A 20984-nucleotide genomic window follows, 5' to 3' on the forward strand; every position below is an offset into this window, starting at 1 on the left:
GTTGCAATCATCAATTTTGAATAAATTAGCTTCAATATTTACTGATTTATCGAAGATTTTGTATTTCTCGAAATTACCGGTATGCTGTATCAGGACCAACAACTGTGCCAAGTTTGGAAGAAATTGGTGTAGCGGTTACCAAGATATACACATGTAACCAAGCTGCAATATGGACATGCGGAGGAAAAGCTTTCCAAGAAAAGCCGCTGCTTGGTAAAAGCTACTACACACGAGCGAAGGTAGACGGTTTTAACTTTTATAGCTGCTACATACCACCAAGTATCCTACAAAATGAATACGAGAACATCCTAGACAGTTTGGTTCAAGAAGTACGGACCACCACAATGAACGTTATAGCAGGGGACTTCAATGCATGGGCAGTGGAATGGGGTAGCGTCCACACAAACAGGCGGGGAGATGCACTACTAAAGGCGTTTTCGGTACTTGATGCGGTGCTTCTGAATTCGGGGAACAAAAATACCTTTGAGAAGAATGGCCGAGGCTCGGTGATTGACATTACTTTCGCTAGTAGTTCCTTGGTGCGCTCAACGAGCTGGAAGGTGTCGGACCTCTATACGAACAGTGACCATCTGGCAATCATGATGGAGCTAGGGAATTGTGCACAGAGCCGACAAAGGGCGATCACCAGGAAGGTGCAAACGAGGGGCTGGAAGGTAGAGACTCTGGATGAAGAGCTCTTCAGACTCGTGCTGGATGAGGAAATGGCCACTGAGGATAACACTGAGCTCCAGGCTGAAACACTGGTGAGGCACATCAGTAAAGCCTGCGACGGTGCTATGTGCAGGAGAAAACACGGCTCTCTCAGGCAGCCGGCGTACTGGTGGAACGAAAAAATCCAGGCCATAAGGGGTGAGTGTCATAAGGCGAGGCGGTTGTGTCAAAGGAACCGTGGCTCGATGGAACATGCCGTGCTGCGCGAAGCCTTCAAAAAGAAGCGAAGGGACCTTAAAAAAGCCATCAAAAGCAGCAAAACCAGCTGCTTTAAGGAGCTCTGCGAAAAGGTGGACGAAAACCCATGGGGTGATGCCTACAAGGTGGTCATGAAGAAAATAAAAGGTGGTAAAGGCCAGGCACCAACCTGTCCCACCCTCCTAAAAGACGTCGTGCAAACTCTCTTCCCTGTGCAAACGCCAGGAGGTCGGCGACCGCAAGCAGAGAAACCGGAGGGAATGGAAGCATCAACGGTTACAGACGAGGAGGTGGTCCAAGCAGCAGAAAGATTTGGTAATGACAAAGCGCCAGGCCTAGACGGAATACCAAACAAGGCTCTGAAGGTTGCCATCAAGCACAACACGGGTCCGTTTACCGAACTCTTTACGCGGTGTCTGCGAGAAGGCGTCTTCCCAAAAATCTGGAAGAAACAGCGGCTGGTCCTACTGCAGAAACCAAACAAGCCGGCAGGAGAACCAAGCGCATACCGACCTCTCTGTATGCTGGATACGCTTGGTAAGATACTGGAGCGATTAATTTGTGTACGGTTGGAGCAGCACCTAGAGGAGGAACTACCGGGTCTCGCCGATAACCAGTATGGATGCAATTAAAAAGCTCACCGATGTCGCAGGCAAGGCAATAGTAGGAACAAGATGGCTATATGGCACGAAGGAATACTGCGCGGTGGTGACATTCGACGTAAAAAACGCCTTCAATTCGGCCTCCTGGCCTCACATACTAAGTGCTCTGGAAAGAAAGAACACGCCGCCCTACTTGCTAAGGATGGTATCCAACTACCTATCTGACAGGCTTCCGCTGTATGATACCGACGAAGGCCCCAGGAAGTACTTGGTGACGGGTGGAGTACCACAGGGCTCCGTACTTGGGCCACTACTTTGGATTGTCCTCTATGATGGAATTCTGGGACTGCCGCTGCCAAGGGAGGTACAAATTATCGGATACGCCGATGATATAGCAATAACAGTAGTGGCCAAAGACCTCTACCAAGTTGAGAACATCTGCAGCAGCACAGCGCAACAAATAAAGAACTGGCTCGCTGCAACGAATCTCCAACTCGCAGGGCAAAAAACCGAAGCGGTGGTGATCACAAGCCGAAAAAAGATGGAGAGCGCTACGCTCAACATCGATGGACATAGCATCAAAACACAGCAGTCGCTGAAATACCTGGGTGTCATGATAGACTCGAGATTAAGCTACAAGGTGCACATTGATAAAGCCTGTGAAAAAGCGGCAAGAGTGACCACGGCTCTAACAAGACTAATGGCTAACATCGGCGGACCGAGCCAAAACAGACGAGCGCTTCTAGCAAAAGTGAGCCAGTCCATACTAATGTATGCAGCACCCATCTGGGGACCCGCGTTGCAGCGCAAGACTTACGCGAAGGCGGCAAAGTCGGTGTACCGACTAAATAGCATCAGGATGACTAGCGCCTTCCGTACTGTGTCACACGAGGCGGTCGGAGTCTTAGCGGGCATCATGCCCCCAGAAATAATAGCCATGGAGCTAAAAAGAGTCTTCGATAAGTCCCGAAACTTAGGCAGGTGCCTGACAATCGAAGAGCGAAAACAAGAGAGGGATGCAAGTCTAAATGAATGGCAAAGACACTGGGATGTGACGACAAAAGGGAGGTGGACGCACAGGCTGATCAATAACACAAAAGCGTGAGTGGAGAGGAAACACGGAGAGACCGACTTCTACGTGACACAGTTTCTGACGGGGCACGGCTGCTTTCGAGAATACCTGTTCAAATATGGGCATGATGACGGGACAGAGTGCTCATTCTGCGGTAGCGGCGACGAAAACGTACTACACGTATTTTTCCACTGCCGAAAATACGAGGCAGATCGAACAGACATAGAGCAGCTGATAAAGGAGAACATGACGCCTGACAATATCGTGGGGCACATGATAAACTCAAAAGCGGTGTGGAGCAGAATTAAGGCGTGGTCCGCAATAGTCCTCCAGGAGCTAAGAGCGAAAGAAAGACAGCGCAGTAGCGAAAAGAGAAGACTGAACGAGAGATAAGCCAGAAAGGCGTGTGTGAAGAGCCAATTGGCAAAGCTACGCCTTGCGACGTAATACCTAACGGCGGTCCCGCAAGGCGAAACACAAGGCTTCAGACGTCGGAGTTAAGGGCTTAGTACGTAGGCGCGCTGTCTAGCAAGTCCTGAATTATGTGATAACATAGTCTGGGCGTGGTCCCGAATGAGGTGCACCCTTAGCGGACAGGATGACGAATCGTGCATAACATCTTTGGAAGATTCCCCCTCCGTTGAAAAAAAAAAAAAAACACATGTAACCATAAGTGGGCGTGGCTACGCCCATTTGCCACAATTTTGTAATATTCTTATTTTTCGTCTAAAACTCATTGCAAATATCAATTTTGAGTGAATTATCTTCAGTAGTTACTAAAATATCGCAGTTTTCGTTTTTCTGAAAATTACCGTTATATGGGAGGTAGGCGTGGTTATTGTCCGATTTTTAAAATTTTCAGCCATTTAGTAAGCTGTACTAAGGCCAACAACTGTGCTAAGTTTGGAAGAAATTGGTGCAGAGGTTACCAAGATATACACATGTAACCATAAGTGGGCGTGGCTACGCCCATTTTCCAAAAATTTATAATATTCATGTTTTCCGTCTGAAACTCATTGTAAGTATCAATTTTGAGTGAATTATCTTCAGTAGTTACTAAAATATCGCAGTTTTCGTATTTCTTAAAATTACCGTTATATGGGAGGTAGGCGTGGTTATTATCCGATTTCGCCCATTTTCAATACCATCCGTCCCACGCCCAAAAGAAGTTCACGTACCAAGTTTCGTTAAGATATCTCAATTTTTACTCGAGTTATCGTGTGCACAGACGGACGGACGGACGGACGGACAGACAGTCACCGCTTAATCGATTTCTCTTTTCATTCTGATCATTTATGTATACATTTGTCTATATCTATCTCGATTCGTTTTGCCTGTTATAAACAACCGTTATGTGAACAAAGTTATAATACCCTTGTGCACAAGTGCGCTCGGGTATAAAAATACGTTCGGCATAAAATGCATGTTTTCTTCTCGTTAAAAATGCTTTCAAAAAAAATATTAACCGAACTGTTTAATATGATTAAGTCACTTAAGTACTTAAGAATTAATGCAACCTTGTTTTCTATTCACTTGCATTCATTTGCTTCGAGCCTCGACTTTCGAGTCTTGATTATTTGACATTTCCTTTCATAGTACATTTTACTTGTTTTTCTCAAGGTACAAATGGCGAAATTCAACTGTACAAGTCTTTCTTTTTCAATAAAGGATTATCTTGGTAACATCATTTGTAAAATTTTTTGTTGCCTCCTGTGAGGACAACATATGTATATATTGGTTTTTGTTCCATTTTGGTGAACATGGCGGAATTAAACTGGCGTTCAGCGGCCGTCAATGGAATCAAGCGCATACATGCGCGGGTGTGTGAAGCCAACTGCGAAACCCACGACGTATTTCAACTGGAGCACGATCTTAAATCGCTGGGAACGCAATTTTAGCGATTCACTATTAATCACGATCATCTTGTAGGCCATGCTACCAAGGATGAGATTGCACCGCATGACGCCTTATGGGAAACAATTGAGGCGTTATATGACGACGCTTGCTGTCGCCTCAATCGTCTGATAGCAAACACAAAATCGGTTCCGGCTGCGGCCTCAACCGGCCACGTGCTCAACACTCATAGCGCTCTGTTGGATAGGCGTTCGGTCGACCTGAAAATTGACCCGCTGGTGATTCCGGTATTCAATGGGAAGATGTTTGTAGTTGGCTTGCGTTTAAGGACGCATTTGAGACTCTCGTACACAAGTCCTCCTATCCAGAAGCGTTCAAATTAGGGAAGCTTCGGCAATCCGTCAATTCAAAGGAGGTCCCATTCACAGGTGGTGTTTATTCGGGTGGCTACGAGGAGGTTTGGCGCGCGTTAAAGGACCGTTATGATAACAAAAAGCAACTCGCAGAAATCCATGTGACGCGGTTCCTTAACTTTAAATTGTCGACAGAAGAATCGGCCAAGTCTTTGCTTGCCATTGTGGACATGGTTCACGAGTCGCTACGCGCGTTGCGGGTTATGGAGGTGCCGGTAGATAAATGGGATGCATTGGCACTTCCCATCGTTGTCTCCAAGATACCTACTATTACGAAACGCGACTGGTCTATGCGTTGTTCTTCACATGAGATACCGCTGTTGGAAGATTTGCTGGAATTCCTAGAAAAAAGAGCACATAGCCTATGCCACGAATAATCCATTGAGTCGGTGCGATCGCCGCGAACAGTAAAGTCTAACGTGGTTTCCACGGATGATGGGAAGTGTGCCCATTGCCATGGCATTCATCGTATCACGAGATGTCCAACGCTTGCAGCAATGTCACCAGGGGCACGTTTCGAGGCGGTTAAGGAATCGAAGCTTTGTTATAATTGCTTAAGGGCTGGACATTTGTCGAAACAATGTCCTTCTGGTGGTTGCCGTAATTTCGGTCGAAAGCATAACACGCTGTTTTGCCGCGAGAGCCAAACACGAGTAGCAGCTTCCAGCTCTCAGTCTAGCACAAAGGTCATCGACGCTACCCCGCAAGCTGTCCAGCCTGCCAGCGTTGCCCAAGCCAGACCTACGATTCTGTTAGCAAACGCGAGTGAATACATCTATGGGGAGGTAGCAGTTCAACGATTGGCTCCAATTTTGTGCGATCCAGGTTCGCAGGTTAGTTTTATTAAAGATCGCTTAGCCAAATCATTGAGATTAAAAATACACAAATGCGAATTGAATGTAGAGGGGATTGGATCGAGTATTAGTACTCGAACTACGGGTATTGTTATTGTAACCATCAAGTCATTGCATTCAAATTTGAAACCCAAATCAACGCTTTGGTTATCCCGTCAATCACATCGGACACTACTGCTGTGCGTGTAGACATTAACCAGTGGCAACACCTGGCTGGCCTCGATATGGCCGATATTCATTTTGGTACACCTGGAGCTATAGACTGTCTCGTTGGAGCTGATGCCTGGGGTAGAATCGTGGAGGGTGACATCATCAGTTGCAGACCAGATGAACCTTATGCTCAACACACTCGCCTTGGGTGAAATGGAACACTCATCGCTCGTACTCAGCGCACGGCTAGTCGAGGATGATCTGGTGCTGGAAGAATTAGTCCATAATTTTTGGAAGCTTGAGGAGGTCCCCGCGTATGCATCAGACGATGATGATGAATGTGGTCGAATATTTGCATCCCCACACTCCCGTACTAGTGATGGACATTACATGGTGCAGCTGCCGTTGCGCCGCGATGCACCAAGACTTGGCGAATCATATGCGCACGCTCTTCGCTCATTTCAACGCCTAGAAAGACGTCTCGTTTGTGATTCTGAGCTTAAAGATAATTACATTAAGTTCATGTGTGAGTACATCAGTCTTAGCCATATGGAACACGTAAATAACGTAGGTGATCACGCAAGCGGCTACTACAATCCCCACCACGCTGTAACCCCCAAATTTAGAGTGGGTGGAGCACCGGTGGTCATCCAGGGTACAGCGAATGTGGTCCGCTGGTCTTTCGTGGCATGCACCGTTGTCTGATGATCTTCGCGACGATTGGATAAACTATCGGTCTAAGCTGGAGTTACTCAACGAAGTTCGTGGGAATCGATGGTTAGGCATAGCGCATGGAGTGCAAACGACTTTACACGGCTTCTGCGACGCTAGTTCGCAAGCTTACGCCGCAGTGATTTACATAAGAACTATAGGCGCAGGCGGCTGAGTACAACTCGCATTGCTTACAGCGCACACTAAGGAGGCTCCACTCAAGAGATCAACCATACCACGTCTCGAGCTTTCGGCAGCGCTCTTGTTGGCAGAAACACTACAAGCTGTAAGAAGTGCTTTGGGTTTAATGAACGCTCCCTATTATTTGTGGTCGGATTCGTCGATTGATCTTTGTTGGTTAAAGAAAAACCCAACAACGCTTAAGCCATATATATCGAATCGAGTACGTCAGATCCAGGAGCCCACTTCCCGCGATAGATGGCATCATATCCGGTCGGCACAGAGCCCCGCTGACTGCGCGAGTTGAGGCATATCACCCCTCGAACTGCTGGAGCATCCGCTTAGGTGGCAGGGCCCAAGCTGGCTGGAGAAAAGCGTCCCTGTAAGAGAAAAAACGATTCCTCTCCGTGGGGACGAAGCGAATACAGTACGTGCCGAAGAGCGCACCTTTACATGCACTGCAGTTGTCAATGCTGTGCGATCTATTGAAACACGACAACGTGATGGTAAGGTCATACTACTCACCGAGCGCTTCAGTTCCATTCAACGCCTTCTAGGTACAGTGGCGATTATCCTGCGATGGCTTAGTTCACGTCAACATCTGCGTAAGCGCGTTATATGCAAGAGAATTTGACAATGCCTTAGACGTTTTGATTCGTCTGGACCAAGAGGATGCGTTCAGCAGTGAGGTCAAGCAGCTGAAGAGTGGAAGACGCATTGCACATTCCAGCCGACTTATGCCGTTAAATCCTTTACTTGATGACAAGCACCTGTTGCGAGTGGGTGGACGCTTTCAAAGAGCTGACTTATCATACGATCGGCGTTTCCCGATTCTCTTGCCGAGATCCAGTCCTCTAGTTACGCTACTCATCCGACAAGTTCACGAATAAACCCTTCACGGGGGAGCGCAAATGATGCTTCAGACTCTCAGACAACGCTTCTGGATTTTGAAAACCCGCCAGGCCGTCAAAGGAGCCATCCACCGCTCTGTGATGTCGTCGACATCGCGGAGCGTTGTTGATGCAACAGATGGCACCATTACCTAGGCAGCGCATTAGCACTGCACGACCCTTTGCTGCTTCCAGCGTCGAATATTGTGGTCCATTTATGTTGCGTACGGGAACAAAACGCTCTCGCACAATGGTTAAAACCAACCTCGCCATTTTCATTTGCATGGCAACAAAGGCTGTTCATCTTGAAGTGGTGGACGACCTCTCTTCTCAGGCGTTCCTTGATGCGTTCACCCGCTTCATTAGTCGACGAAGACCATATCGCGATTTGTACAGTGACAATGGCACGGCTTTTATCGGTGCTAACCGAAATACGTTAGAGCGAAGAGCTTGAAATGCTGGCCGACACGAAAACGGCTGAAATTTTTATCAGAGACCATGGCGACCTAGGGACCGATGTTGAGAACGTACTTACATTATGGGAAGACTTACCTGGAAAAGGCATATAGAAAACAAAATTTCTCAAGAGAAACTAAAACAAGCAAGCCTTCTATGGGTTATTGGACACGCATCTAAATTAAGCCTAGAAAAAAAGATGTTGATTAAGCCATGTTGGGCATATGGAATGGGGCTTTGGGGCACAGCGTGCAATTCCATTTTGAACAGACTTCAAAGACTGCAGTCAACAATTTTACGCGCCATATGCGGACCACCGTAGTACATAAAAAATACGAATATCCACAAAGATCTTAATGTAAATACGGTACATGAGGACAAAATAGGGCTAAGCACCAGTTACTCAGCACGGTTAATGAACCATCCAAATCGACTAGCGAGAGATCTTCTTAGCCCGAGATATGCAAGAAGACTAAGAAGAAAGGATTTTCTGATATTGTCAAATGATGAGCAATATAACATATATGGATATCCGCAAAATATCAATGTCGGCTCTGGAACTCGTCCTTTCAGACCGACTACCCAACCCCAGTATCAGTTGTTCTTTCCGGCCGAACACAGCCTACTGGATTGTAATAACTTAAATATAGAGAAGCGAAGGCGCGGCGTGGAAACTAGTTCTTTCCACCCGCCCTGGCAGTGCGGCTCTGGAACTCGTCCTTTCAGACCGACTATCCAACACCAGTATCAGTGCGGCTCTGAAACTTGTTTTTCTCCGACCGAACCAAAGCCTACTGGATTGTAATTACTTAAATATAGAGAAGCGAAGGCGCGGTGTGGAAACTAGTCCTTTGCACCCGCCCTGGTAGTGCGGCTCTGGAACTCGTCCTTTCAAACCGCCTGCCCAGCACGATATCCAGCTATCCTGCTGATCGAAATCTTGTCCATTTCGACAGCCGCAATAGCAGCAGTAAATATATATGCAAAAAAAAGAATGCAAAATTCTAAGCATTGCCGCAGAAATTTTAAATTAGTGGTAGTTTGTAAGATTTGAAAACTTATTGTTAGTTTCGAAAGAAAGATTCAATAAATAAATACATATTCAGGGCTATCACGGAATCCATCGTAGAAAACCTACGAATTCGAATACCAGCTACGAATGCGAAAAAATGCTATCACTGAATCCGAGTGAACTCGAAAATATCGTTGCCAGCTTCGAATGCTGATTCGAAATTAGGTAGTGCAAAAGCAACAATAGACATTTATGTATGCCATTTTGCTAACGCTGCCCCATAAATTGCAATTGCTGAGTGGGCAAAGCACTAGCCTGCTAGTTGAGAGATCCGAGTTCGAGGCCGAGTCGTCGGGCAGCGGAGCTTTGTTTTCTCTTTTTATTTAATTTTTTTTTTTTTTTTTTTTAAATAAATTTAATTTTTTAGTTCAAATTTTATTCTTTTAAAGAGAAAAATACGTTTTTTTTATTAATTTCCTAACATTAATTTTCCCAATAAATTGTTGTTAAACTATTATTTCCTCGTTTCATAAAAATATTCATTCATTAAATAGCGTCTAACAGATGAATGTATGTATGTATGGGATTGGCATTTTACGTCTACGTTTACACAAATATATAGATTTATTAAAAATAATGCGGTTTTTTCCATTATTTTTACGATTCAGTGATCTTAAATTTTGTTGCGACAGCATAAACTCGTCGTAGAGTATCTGTACGATTCTTCATTACGAACGGATTTAATGAACGCTCGAATTTACGTTCGTAGCCATTCGGATTCTGTGATAGCACTTTCGTAGATTTCACGAAAATCGGAGCTACGATGGATTCTGTGATAGCCCTGATTATACCAAAAAAAAATATATGGGAACACTTTTCGACCCTATTGAATGGCAGCAACACTGAAGTAGTGGAGAAGACGAACCCGAGCCCCCAGTCGATGACGATGGAGCCGATGTCCCAGTACCCGACTATAACGATGTACGAATAGCGATTATGCGGACGAGAAATATCAAACTTACTGGAGCTGACGGCCTGTCGGCAGAGCTATTCAAGTTCGAGGAGCTGATAAGGTGCATGCCGGCGACTGGAATTTAAGTCGCCAATTCACAAAAAAAGGCGACCCCGCCATGCGCGCTAACTGTGGAAGACTGAAGCCCGCCGTCAACGAAGCCTTACCAGTGTGGCTTCAGATCTGCCAAATCCATTATAGATCTCGTGTTCGCAATACGCCAAAACTTGGAAAAGGCCCGTGTGAATAGGCTCGAGACACGCCTTCAATTTGTCGATTTAAAAGCCGCTTTCGACAGCGCCAAAAAAAAGTTGTCTTTATGCCACGATGTCTTAATTTCGTATTCCCGCGCAACTAATACTGCTGTGTAAAATGACGTCGAGCAATACCACCAGCTCCGTCAGAATAGGGAAAGACCTGTCCGAGCCGTTTGATACCAAACTAGGTTTCAGACAAGGTCCCTTTATGTAATATCTTCCCTTTCATGTAATATCTTTAATATGACAACATCATAAGAAGATAATAAGAGCCGCAGAACCGAACCGCTCAGGCACAATACTTTACAAGAGCGTACAATTGCTGACGTATGCCGACGACATCGATATTATTGGTAGAAACAAGGTCTACGTCTGTTCTTCCTTCTCGGAATTAGATAAAGAACCAAAGCGTGTGGATCTAGAGCTAAACGAGAACAAAATACTTCGTTATTTCCTGTCATGTGACAAATAGTCAGAGCATACGCGTCTTGGCACCCACCTTATTGTTGACAGTTACAATTTTGAAAAAAAACACGACTTCGTTTATTTAGCATTAACACCAACAATAATGTCAGCGGAGAATCACTCTTGCCAACAAGTGCTAATTTGTACTGAGTAGGCAATGGAGGAGTAAAGTCCTCTCATCGTACAAAAATTACACTCCATAAGTCACTCATCATGCCTGTGCTGGTTTATGGCGATGAAGCATGGACAATGAAAACATTTGATGAGACGGCTCTTGGAGTTTTCAGGAGAAAGATTCTGCGAAAGATTTATGGGCCTTTACGCATTGGCGACGGCAAGTACCGCAGACGATGGAACGTGAGCTGCATGAGCTTTACAACGACATGGACATAGCGTTCGTTCGAATGGACGCTCCAGCTCTCAAAGAAAGGGGAAGGCCCCCACTGCGATGGAAGGACCAAGTGGAGGACTTGGAAGAGGAATTACTGGCGTGCTCTTTTGGACTCGGCTTAAATCGCTTAGGCGATATTAGCGCCAAATAAGAAGAAGAAAGAAAGAGCGGACCAGGGGAGTTGCAGATTGCTAGTGCAGCACGAGCAAGTTGAAATATATTTCCGAAATCGGTTTGTGCGCTTTGAGTTGCATTCACACCTTGCAACTTTCATTTCTGAAACTGATTTCGGCTAAGTGACAGAAAGGTCTTTCTGGCTGTTCACACATGGAAATAAAATTTCTCTTTCTCAATTTGACAGCGAATTGCGTGGAAAAGTTGGAAATATTGCCAAGTCAGGAACGCTCTTTAAAGTTTAATGGGTGAAGTCAAATTACGAACGATTACAACCTGAATAACTCAGTGAGAGGGGAGACCAGTAGGTTTATGTTTGCATGTATGCATTTCTAGAAAAAGATATACATATTATCAAAAATGGTGGGTAAGCACTGTGGCCAATGGTAGCTATAGGTGAGGACCTTACATTAAAGTTGAGAAGTGCATGTGCGAAAATTTCGTAAATTCCATAAAGGAAATTTTTACACATGCAGCAGTACATAGCATGTATTTAGGCGCCAGCTGTTAGCAGTCGCGCATAAACACAACCAATTCATATTTAATCAGAAGCAATTCGATGTTGGCTTTATTTTGAATTAAAATGTGATAACAGACATGACAGATTTTTCCGCATAAAATATTTTTACTAATAATACATATGTATATTTAATTATTTAGTTCTCTGCACCACTTCGCGTTCTCACAACCTTTTTCCGCCATCTTAATACGAAATTTAAAGTTATATAGCCGTTTGCATTTTCGGTTTATACTTTTATGGAAATACTCATATACATACAATTGTGATCAGCTGATTAAGTCATCAACATTTTGATAAATTTTGGCTATTTTTCTTTTATTTATTTACCCCCAAGGTTCATAGAATACAAGGTTACGACATCAGCCATGGCCGCCATCTTGATGACGTAGATGGCTCAATTTTTGGAGTTGCCAGATTCCAAAAAAATTATCTTATAAAAATACACTATTTTAGTCAAAAATACATCAAGCTTTATTTCAAATATGTGTAACCCTGATATTTACCGTTTTGACAATTTGCGTCGAAGTTTGTGCTTTTTTCTGCGTCCTTGAGTTTTTTAAATTACCAAAAATTTAAGTGCGCTGTTTTTGATTGCAAAAACTACACTAACAAAGGTAATTTAGGTTTTACCGTATGTCTAAAGATGAATTGCAATTTCGGTAGCGAAATTTTGGCAATGTTATGAACGCTTTTTATTTAAAAATACGCGAGTGCGTGCTGCTCACTTTCAAGAATAAAATCACCAGCATATTTCAATTTGCATTCGATTTACATTTCATTTGTCACTATTGTACGAATATTATTATGTTAATCCAGTTTCATGTGAAGTTATAACATTTTATGTTATGTCTATTCCATGAACCTTGATTTACGTACGATGCACGATAGACGTTTGCATTCTGTTATTCTCTATTACGAATCGATGTTGTCGTATGAAATCCGATAAGATGGCGTAGCTGATTTGTGCTAGTTCACAATAAAAAGTGAACAAAAACCACAGCCATTCACAATAATGCATCTGGTATGAAAACGATAATGCGAGAACTGATTTCATGCGATACGCTTGCAAGCGTCTATCGCCTATCGTATGAAAATTCATAATGGGGGGGTTAATGTTTATTATTTTTCCATAAAAGTCTACCTCATTATATAACAAACACTATATAAACCCACATTTCAAACTTTTTGCAAAAATAATGAAAAATTTGTAGTTTCAGCTAAATTTTCATCTTTTTATTGTTTTTTTCAGAATTTGTTCCAGTATCCAGTTTAATAGCCCATTAAATTCCAGGGTAATAATGTGCAAGTTTTAAGTTGCTAAAGAATCGCATCGGTTTTTAATAATTTATTTTCTGACTGCATGCCACATTTTTTTTTTCATACAAAAAAATTGTCGAATATATTTTGTATGGAAAAAATTGGTAATGCAGTAATCTGAATAAAAAGTTGAAAATTTAGCTGTAACTTTGCAGATTTTTTATAATTTTTGCACAAAGTTTGAAATGTCGATTTATATAGTGTTTATTATATAATGAGCTAGACTTATGGAAAAATAATGAACATTAAATAAACAAAAGAAAAATAGCCAAAATTTGTCAAAATGTTGATGACTTAATCAGCTGATCACAAGTGTATGCCCAATATAATACTAGCTTTACATACATATAAGGAGATTATCCTTATTTTCGAGCTCAACTCCCTAATCAGTAATCGGAAAATGAGATTACAAAATTCGTCGCTCGTTAATCTGTAATTATGAAATAATCTCAGACTAAACCGGTAACTTTTAGGTGTCCAACCTAGTCGTATCGATTATTTTTGCGAAGAGGAGAAATGTCAAATGTGAAAGTAAACAAATATAGACGCTATCAAGGAAAATAGGTCTGTAAAGGAATTTTTAATAAAATATTTAGTTAAGATATATTTAAATTGTTTAATATAGCCAAAAAAGTGATCACAATGGCACAGAGAAGAAACTTTACTTTTCCTTGAGTTGTGAGTAGTTATTCTCACACAACAAATTTGACGACTAAAAATATAAGATTTGCCTATGTAAACGGGGTAATTAACAAACGAGCTTTGATTGAAATCATCACCCCTATTGCGAGTGTCGACTAGTATTAGATAAACGACTATTATTCGATTGCCGCTTTTCCATGGTATTGTGAATGTGGATTTCCCGTTCAATAAGCAACTGAACAGTTTTTGGCCGTTCATCCTTCTACAACTGTTTGGTTTGTAGAAAAATGAACTACTAAAACATTTCACACTCACTTATTGAACAAGAAAACGACATCGAAAATACCGTGGATAATCGATAATCGAATTATAGTCGTTTATCTACTACTAGTCGACACTCGCAATAGGCGTGTATATTTATATGTTAACATAATATAAGTCCGCAAATTACTTAATTTTAAATTTATTTTCATTAATTATCCTCAAATTTACCAGATTAAAAGAGTAAATTAATAATGACAATAAAGAATGGACACGAAAAATTTTGGTCAGCCGACAATCATTATAACAACATATTACACAACCTAATACCATGTTCGCTCCGACATCGAAAACATGTTTTCGTTGGTATAACTGGTTTTCGACCTAAAACTTGTGTTTTCGTCGATGTAAAATCGGTCAAACGAAAACAAGTTTTCGCTGAAAACTACTTGAAAACTCAAGTTCCACTCATTCCAATCGGTGTCTTCACTAGTATTTTAGATATATTTATCGAAGTGGAAGTCATATTTTATCATCTTTAATACGCTAGTTGGGATTTATTGTCAATTGGCTGGCCAAATTAAAATATGAACAAAAGAAAAAGGTTGCTAATGATAAGAAAATGAAAGACAAAGATTTTGATTTTGTTTTTGTAGCAAAACTGTAAACAAAGGATGAAAGAAATGTCAACGAAAATACTAACAGCCGGTCTGAACAGCTTTCAGCCCAAAACTCGTTTTCAAAGTGTTTTCGTTGTCGGTCCGAGCATGGTATAAGAAAAAAGGTTTCTGCTTTTTCATCTTCTTTATTAAAAAATGCCCTATCTCAACTGAAAATACTTATATTGAAAATATTTTAATATAGGGCGTTTTTGAACCAAATTCTGAAATAGGGCGTTTTTGAACCAAATTCTGAAATAGGGCGTTCTTGAAAAATTTTCTGAGAGGTCGATCTTCCACGCAGACGTCGATATACTNGGTTTCTGCTTTTTCATCTTCTTTATTAAAAAATGCCCTATCTCAACTGACAATACTTATATTGAAAATATTTTAATATAGGGCGTTTTTGAACCAAATTCTGAAATAGGGCGTTCTTGAAAAATTTTCTGAGAGGTCGATCTTCCACGCAGACGTCGATATGCCTAAAACACAGATTTTGTTCTGAAAATGAAAAAATGTGTTTGAAGAGCAGATAAATTTTAAAAGCTACTTGAGAAAAGGGCACTTAATTACATTGAAAATATTTGGAGGAAAAATATTTAATATATACATATTTGAAACTTGAGTTTTAAATCTTTATGGCCTTATTCATAAAAAATAAAGTAACTTTATAAAAGGTTCATAAACCGAAAAATTTATGAAAACGTCATTTTATAAAGCTCTTTAAACCTACTTTATTGTTTTACGAATAGGGCCATTAGCCTATTTCAATTTTTTTATTATTATGTGGGCACTCATCTAACCGTGTAAACTTACGACACATGTTAATTTAAGAGTTACGATATGTCGAAATTTAAAATATCGAAACTAAAAACATCGACAAAATTAATTAGAAAACCAAGAATTTCGAAGAAAACTGTCGAAAATAAAAAGGTCGAATTTCGCACATCATTCTTTGCATTATTGGGACAGGTTGATTTATTTAAATTAAATATTGTATATTGCTGTTTTGAATTCTTTTCCTCCTTAGTTTATGATATTAAAAAGTTTAATTTATAGGATCGTTGAAACGAGCTGCAACTTGCTTAAAAAGTTAAACGCATTTTCATCAATAAGTTAAATGAAATATTACAATATGGGTGGCAAACGAAATAAGTTTTAGAAAGCTTAATTTCAAACCCTCTAATCCAGATTATTTAACATGGTAATTCTGATGGGTTTAATAAAGAATTATCCCTCAACTATTATGGAAAAGGTTTGTATTTATTTAAAAGGTTAAAGCCAATGAAACATTATGAAATCATGTATGTATGTATCAATACATATAGGCATATATCAGCAACATAAAATATGAACACCTTTTGAAGAAGTAAAATTAAATTTAATAAATACGCTAAAAGAATTATTAAAATTTAGGTGTCAGAGTTTAAAAAAAAACTTTATTTCGAATATATTTTGGAAGAGGGTTGCCATTTGTTTAATTTTAATTCGATTAAATGAATTAGTTAAATACTACAATATGGAAAGTGGCTTAAGAATGATTTATTTCCTTTATCAACAGGTTTGACTCGGCGTTATAAGGTGTCAAACAAGAGAAGTTTAAGAGACCATGATTTCCTAAAATTTTAAAGAAGGTTGCCGCCTTTTTTAATAANGGCCCAGCAATTAAATAAACCGCAAAACTTCGTTCTATTGATATTTTAATTGTCGATATTTCGACCTCAATCTGAGGTCATCTTCAGGACTGTAAATATACAAACGCGATTACTTATTATTAACTATAAATTATTACAAACATACATTAAACACAACTTACACTCTTGATTGTGCCTGGTGGACTGATTAGGCGTACAGAAATAAAAGTTAAATAAGTGAAATTTTAGGCAAATGAACATAACATAAGAAGTAAACAATTAAAAATACCGTAATTGTAAACAAAAAAACATACAAACAACAATACACGGAACATTTAGCAGTAAGACAATATGTATATGTACATATAAAAGCACAGCATTTTATTGTTATTCTATGAAGGTATGTTGGGGAAACGGAACGAATGTTGATTATGGACGGCGGAACCGAACACCTACGTTGAGGATTGTTGTTGCCGATTTAACGCCAATTTGCGATACACCAGTGCACAATTGTCTGGGTCCGTTTTAAAGTTGATCCTTCTCTCATTAGGGGTGTTCGTAATGTGTAACATTTCCAAAATATAGCGTTTATTATAGTTCTCTTCTTGTTGCCATTCTACATGCCTAAAATTTCACTTGTTTAACTTTTATTTCTGTACGCCTAATCAGTCCACCAGGCACAATCAAGAGTGTAAGTCGGTTTAATGTATGTTTGTAATAATTTAAAGTTAATAATAAGTTATCGGGTTTGTATATTTACAGTCCTGAAGATGACCTCAGATTGAGGTCGAAATATCGACAATTAAAATATCAATAGGACGAAGTTTTGCGGTTTATTTAATTGCTGGGCCTCGAGCTTGTTAAAAATGATTCATAGAATAAAAATTATTTATGTGTTTGTTTCTTAACCTTCGCGCGAATTTTACACATCATTCATTACATTATTTCGATATACATATATATTTTTTTCGACATTTTTATTTTTCGACATTTTTCTTTTCGACAATTTTTTTCTCGACATTCTGATTTTCTAACTTTTTTTCGGTGTTTTTAGTTTCGACATTTTAAATTTCGACATATCGTACCAGACCCTTTTAAATTTTGACACTTCTGTTTCGACATTTTTATTTTCGTCTTATCGCATGAATCCACATGTTAATATCAAAATGTGATTTAAAAATGTTATTTCGTTTCGATAAAATGATATTAAGTCAGATTGAAACATTTTTCATATCGTATTTTTTCTTCGCCTACATTGTTTACACACTGAATTCGTCGAATTTTGAATCAACGAATTTTGTGTAAAGGACTTGTCGTACAAATGATGACTGAGGATTACGAGGCTGTAAGTTTGCGAGGCATTCAAGTGATTAGATGCATACCCTGACTATTTTTCTGTTTGCTTAAAAAAAATGTACTCCACAATCACTAACGTACTACCATTTCTTAAACTTAGCATAATTATCTCCCCTTACCTGATGATGAAACCGCACACGGTATCATATCCCTTAGATTGGGAGCCGATGAACTGCCGCTTATAACTGCCGTGCTAAATAAACTACTTGAGCTGGTGGCCATCTTTTTGCTAAAACCACCGAATCCCAACATTTTCATATATGACATCTGGCCGGCAATACTGTGTCTTTGACGTCGAGACGATACCGACGATGAGGATGACACTGGCGTCGCATTACCATCTGCGACGGAATGAGTAGTAGAAGAGCAGGTGGCGACCACGGACGAGGGCATGGGTATGGATGTGGACGTGGAAATATTGACATTGGGCGACGATGTCGTCAATGTTGTGTTCGTAGTGGTATTGGTTGTTGTTGTGGTAGTGGCATTTGGTGGGTTGTAAGTAGTAGGATCGTTAGGAGTGAGTTCGGGATTTAATTGGTTAGTATCAGGCATAGTAAACAAATTGGTTGAGGATGAGCTCAAAGTGACAATAACGTCAGGTATGCGCGCAACATGTGTGTGTTGATGTCGTTTAAATTGTTTGTGTTGAATTTGATGTTGGTGAGGGGGGTTTTGTTGTTGGTGATGTCGGCGAACATGTTGATTGTAACGCGGATTTTGTGGGTTATGGTAATTGGAGCGTATGACATGTTTGTGAGTGTGTGCGTGTGATGGCATGTGATGTTTGTGTTGGAGTAATGTATCAAAGTCGCAGGCGGACGAGGAGTGGCCGGAGGAAGAGAAAGCATTAGCATTAGCATTAGTAGGATGCATAACAGCAAATTCATCGATTGTAGTAAATCTATTTACAAAGGATTTCTGAGCTGGCTGCGTAAACTTGAAAGGATTTTCAACATTGGCCATAACCGGCGCCGACTGCACCTTTGGCAAACTAATCGACGATACTATTTTAACTGAAATATCGACCTTTGCATTTTCATCGTCCGCAGTACCACCACACAGTTCGTTGGCATATTTCTGTTGCGATTTCGCTTGCTGTTGCAGTTGCCGCTCATCAGACTCTTTACACAATTTCAAGGTGGAAGCAGTTGGTGAGTTATTAGGCGAGGTAGCACGCAGTTGATCTGTGTTTTTCCGCTCATTCTGTGGGCGAAATCTGAATTCACTACTTAGGATGGTGGCAGGTGCCGAACAAGACAACTGAAAATCGTCAATGGAAGCAACGCGCGAGGCGGATATCGGCGAACTGCCCAAGACAAAGTGTAATTCTGCCCCATCGTTCTGTGGACTTATGTCGGCCATGCTTTTCGAATGCGAATGGGGGAAGTTTTCATCGAAAGCACCGCCACCACTTAGGCAATTGCACGATAACGGGCGCTCGTTAGTGGCTAACGGTGAAATTTTAGGCAAATGTGATTTGTTATACGAATCGGGTTCATCGGTACTGGCCATAGCGCGCATATTCAACAATTGCGCATACCGCTGGTGCCTCATTTCGTTTGGCAAGCTTGATTTGTATTCAGGGCAAGAAACGTCCGGCGTAATGGGATTAAGAGAGAAATCAATGTCAGAGAGTGGCAGCTCATTGGTGGAAGAGTCAATTTTATAGAAAGTCAAACTTTCGGTTACGCGAATGCGAAAGGAGCCGGCAGTGGCTACTGCAAAATTAGGAGTAGATCGAGTGTTGGGAATTTCTTTGAATTCATGCGTATTAGTAGCAGGTGTGGTCGAGCGCGTGGGCGAGGGTGTGAGCGGTGGCGTAGGCGAAGCTTCAGCTACGCGAATTGATTTTTATTGAGTTAGATGAGTTTTTCGAATTATTTTATTAGAGTTTAATCGTGTTAGAAATGGAGAGAGAAATAAGAGCGTATGAAATTTCGATTTGTTTATTACAAGAGACCAGAGCAGACATGGGGAACGACGGACGCCATGTGGAGTAAAATGACATATTTAATGGGTAAATACATTAAAAATTTTGCAATTCATGTAGATATATCTATGTACATTTAAAAATACTATGTACTTGAAAATCGTTTTAAAAATATAGATACAGCAGATAGTACGTATTGCATGAACAAGTCACATTGAGTACGACATTAAGGCAATGCAGCAAGCAGATGTCGAACAGAAAATATTTGCAACGATAAGGGTTACATACATACATACACACATATGTAAGTGTGAGTTTATGTTTTAGCTGTTAGATTTTTAAAAATCGAGTCGACTACCATACACATGCAAACGAAGATACATTAGAGAGCCGCACAAAAGTTACTTCTTAATGAAAAAAACTCAGTTTGCACAAGAATATACGGTCGTAAATAGCAGTTATTTTTTTTTTTCAACAGTTGAACATGGCCAGATATTTTTTAAGTCCGAAATAAACGTCTTTCCTGATAGTAAACAATCCGCTTAAAATTTACTCGATAGGTGGCGCAGGAGTCGATATATTTGGAAAACCCATATTCATGGCCCGATTTGTTTTAAATTTAGAACGTATGTTACTTAAATGGAAAGAAATAAGAAACCAAAATTTTAGCCGTTAGGTGCTGCGGGGTCGATTTTTTATTAACCGCTTATAAAAGATTGTCTTAAAGAAATTTGTTTTTAAATTACTTGTTTTCAACTATCTACTTTTAATTTTTTCATGAGTTTATTTAGGTTTTGAAAACTTGTCACAACTTTTCTTATTGCTTCTTAAATTGCTGAAGGTGGCATAAGTCCTAAACCGGTTGTATCCAAACCAAATTTGACAAGGGATGACAGAAACTCGTAGCAAAATACACCATTTTTATAATAGGAAATCAGTTAAAAATGCTTGTGTTATTAAAATCTCGATCAGGGTATTCATCTAAATTCGTAAATGCCTCGTAACTGTATAAACCTCGTAAACTTACTTAATTTTGTATGGAAAACTGGGTAATTTACGAGGTTTACACATTTTCGAAGCATCTACGCATTTAGATGAATACCCTGAATGAAAGTTTCATTAAAAAGTTGTCGGAAAGTGCATTAAAAGTGTCATTATCTTTAATATGTCTGAACATTTTTTGACAAGGAATGTATTTTTTTTATCGGCTAAGGTTACTTTTAATGAAAAACTTTTTTT

General features: G+C 40.4%; 1 protein-coding gene and 1 long non-coding RNA gene across 8 annotated transcripts in view; one reads left to right on the forward strand and one right to left on the reverse strand.

Annotated features, from left to right (window-relative positions):
* Positions 1-20984, reverse strand: part of LOC108358482 (inositol hexakisphosphate and diphosphoinositol-pentakisphosphate kinase) — a 200618-nt gene that overhangs the window by 14696 nt on the left and 164938 nt on the right. For all 7 annotated transcript variants that reach the window (XM_017609850.1, XM_017609849.1, XM_017609851.1 and 4 more), the window contains exon 15: positions 17932-18153. In XM_017609850.1, coding sequence (XP_017465339.1) covers positions 17932-18153 — 222 coding nt within the window. The remainder of the gene's footprint in view (positions 1-17931; positions 18154-20984) is intronic.
* The window catches only part of LOC108358486 (uncharacterized), a 5546-nt gene continuing 4137 nt past the window's right edge, over positions 19576-20984 (forward strand). The window contains exon 1 of the long non-coding RNA XR_001846781.1: positions 19576-19832. This is a non-coding gene — a long non-coding RNA (uncharacterized LOC108358486). The remainder of the gene's footprint in view (positions 19833-20984) is intronic.

This window comes from Rhagoletis zephyria, unplaced genomic scaffold (assembly GCF_001687245.7).
Source record: "Rhagoletis zephyria isolate East Lansing unplaced genomic scaffold, Rhagoletis_zephyria_1.1 Rzeph_scaffold_00259, whole genome shotgun sequence".
In the NCBI taxonomy this organism is placed as follows: domain Eukaryota; kingdom Metazoa; phylum Arthropoda; class Insecta; order Diptera; family Tephritidae; genus Rhagoletis; species Rhagoletis zephyria.